The following is a 1,118-nucleotide window of genomic DNA, read 5'->3' as shown; positions in this document are numbered from 1 at the left end:
GAACGTGGGTCCTGTGCAGAGCACTTTCAACCACTGAGCCATCTCTCCAGACCCAGTGATGTGTATAGTTTTAAAACAACCTGTGTGATTATACACTGAGCCTTAAATGTTCTTTTTTTATTTTTAATGTGATCCATTAATTTTTAAAAAATTTATATTTATTTTATATGTATGAATGTTTTGCCCTCATGTATGTAAGTTCATCCATGTGTGCAGTACCCATGGAAGCCAGAAGTAGGTGTTGGGTCCCCTGGAACTGGAGGTATAGATGGTTGTCAGCCACCATGTGGGTGCTGGGAGCAGACCCCTGGTCTTCTCAAGAGCAGCCAGTGCTCTTAACTGCCGAGTCATCTCTTCGGGATGGTGATTGATTTTTTTTTTTTTTTTAATTGACTGCCTGGCAGTTACAATGGGAAAATCACCTGCCTTTTCCGGGCTTTCTTGGTATATTGGCCACTTTGTTATTACCCTGCCACATTTTATGTGAGCATTTAAAAAAATTTCATTTGTCCATGTGTGCAGATGGATGTGTGTGTGAGTGCAGGCATACATGTGTCACGGTGCACATGTGGAGGTGAGAGGACAACATTGAGCAGTGAGCTCTCACCATCCACAGTGTTTTGGTGGCGGCCTCCCTTGTTCCTGCTGCCCTACTGTGTGTTCCAGGTGAGCTGCCCCGTGAGCTTCTAAAGATTGTCTTGCCCCACCTCCATCTTTGTGTAGGAGCACTGGGATTACAAACACACGCTACAACAGCTTTATCCTCGGTTCCAAGGATCCAGGCTCATATCATCAGGTTATCATGGCAAGCACTCTTACCTACTGAGCCAGCATAGATTTTAAATATGAATTTGTTTATATTGAGTGACTATCTAAGGATAATTTTGGGGATATGATTATATGATATCTTTGTATAATTAATTCCTTTCATTTATCCAAATGAACTTTGTCAAATATAAAATTCTTACAATTTTCTCCCTTTTATTACTCCTTTTTAGGTATTTCTTTAAGGCATTTTCTCTTGTGGGAGAAACCCAGGAACGAGAGAGAGTATTGATTCACTTCTCCAATAGATATTTTTATTGTAATCCAGATATGATTGCTTCACAAGGTAATCT

General features: G+C 40.4%; 1 protein-coding gene across 1 annotated transcript in view; it reads left to right on the top strand.

The window, feature by feature from the left end:
• Window positions 1–1,118, top strand: part of LOC103728867 (PH and SEC7 domain-containing protein 3) — a 65,335-nt gene that overhangs the window by 59,626 nt on the left and 4,591 nt on the right. The window contains exon 4 of the mRNA XM_008826857.3: window positions 999–1,111. Coding sequence (XP_008825079.3) covers window positions 999–1,111 — 113 coding nt within the window. The remainder of the gene's footprint in view (window positions 1–998; window positions 1,112–1,118) is intronic.

The sequence above is a fragment of the Nannospalax galili genome, unplaced genomic scaffold (assembly GCF_000622305.1).
Source record: "Nannospalax galili isolate Female #2095 unplaced genomic scaffold, S.galili_v1.0 scaffold6172, whole genome shotgun sequence".
Lineage (NCBI taxonomy): Eukaryota > Metazoa > Chordata > Mammalia > Rodentia > Spalacidae > Nannospalax > Nannospalax galili.
This window is presented reverse-complemented; position numbering and strand designations above follow the sequence as displayed.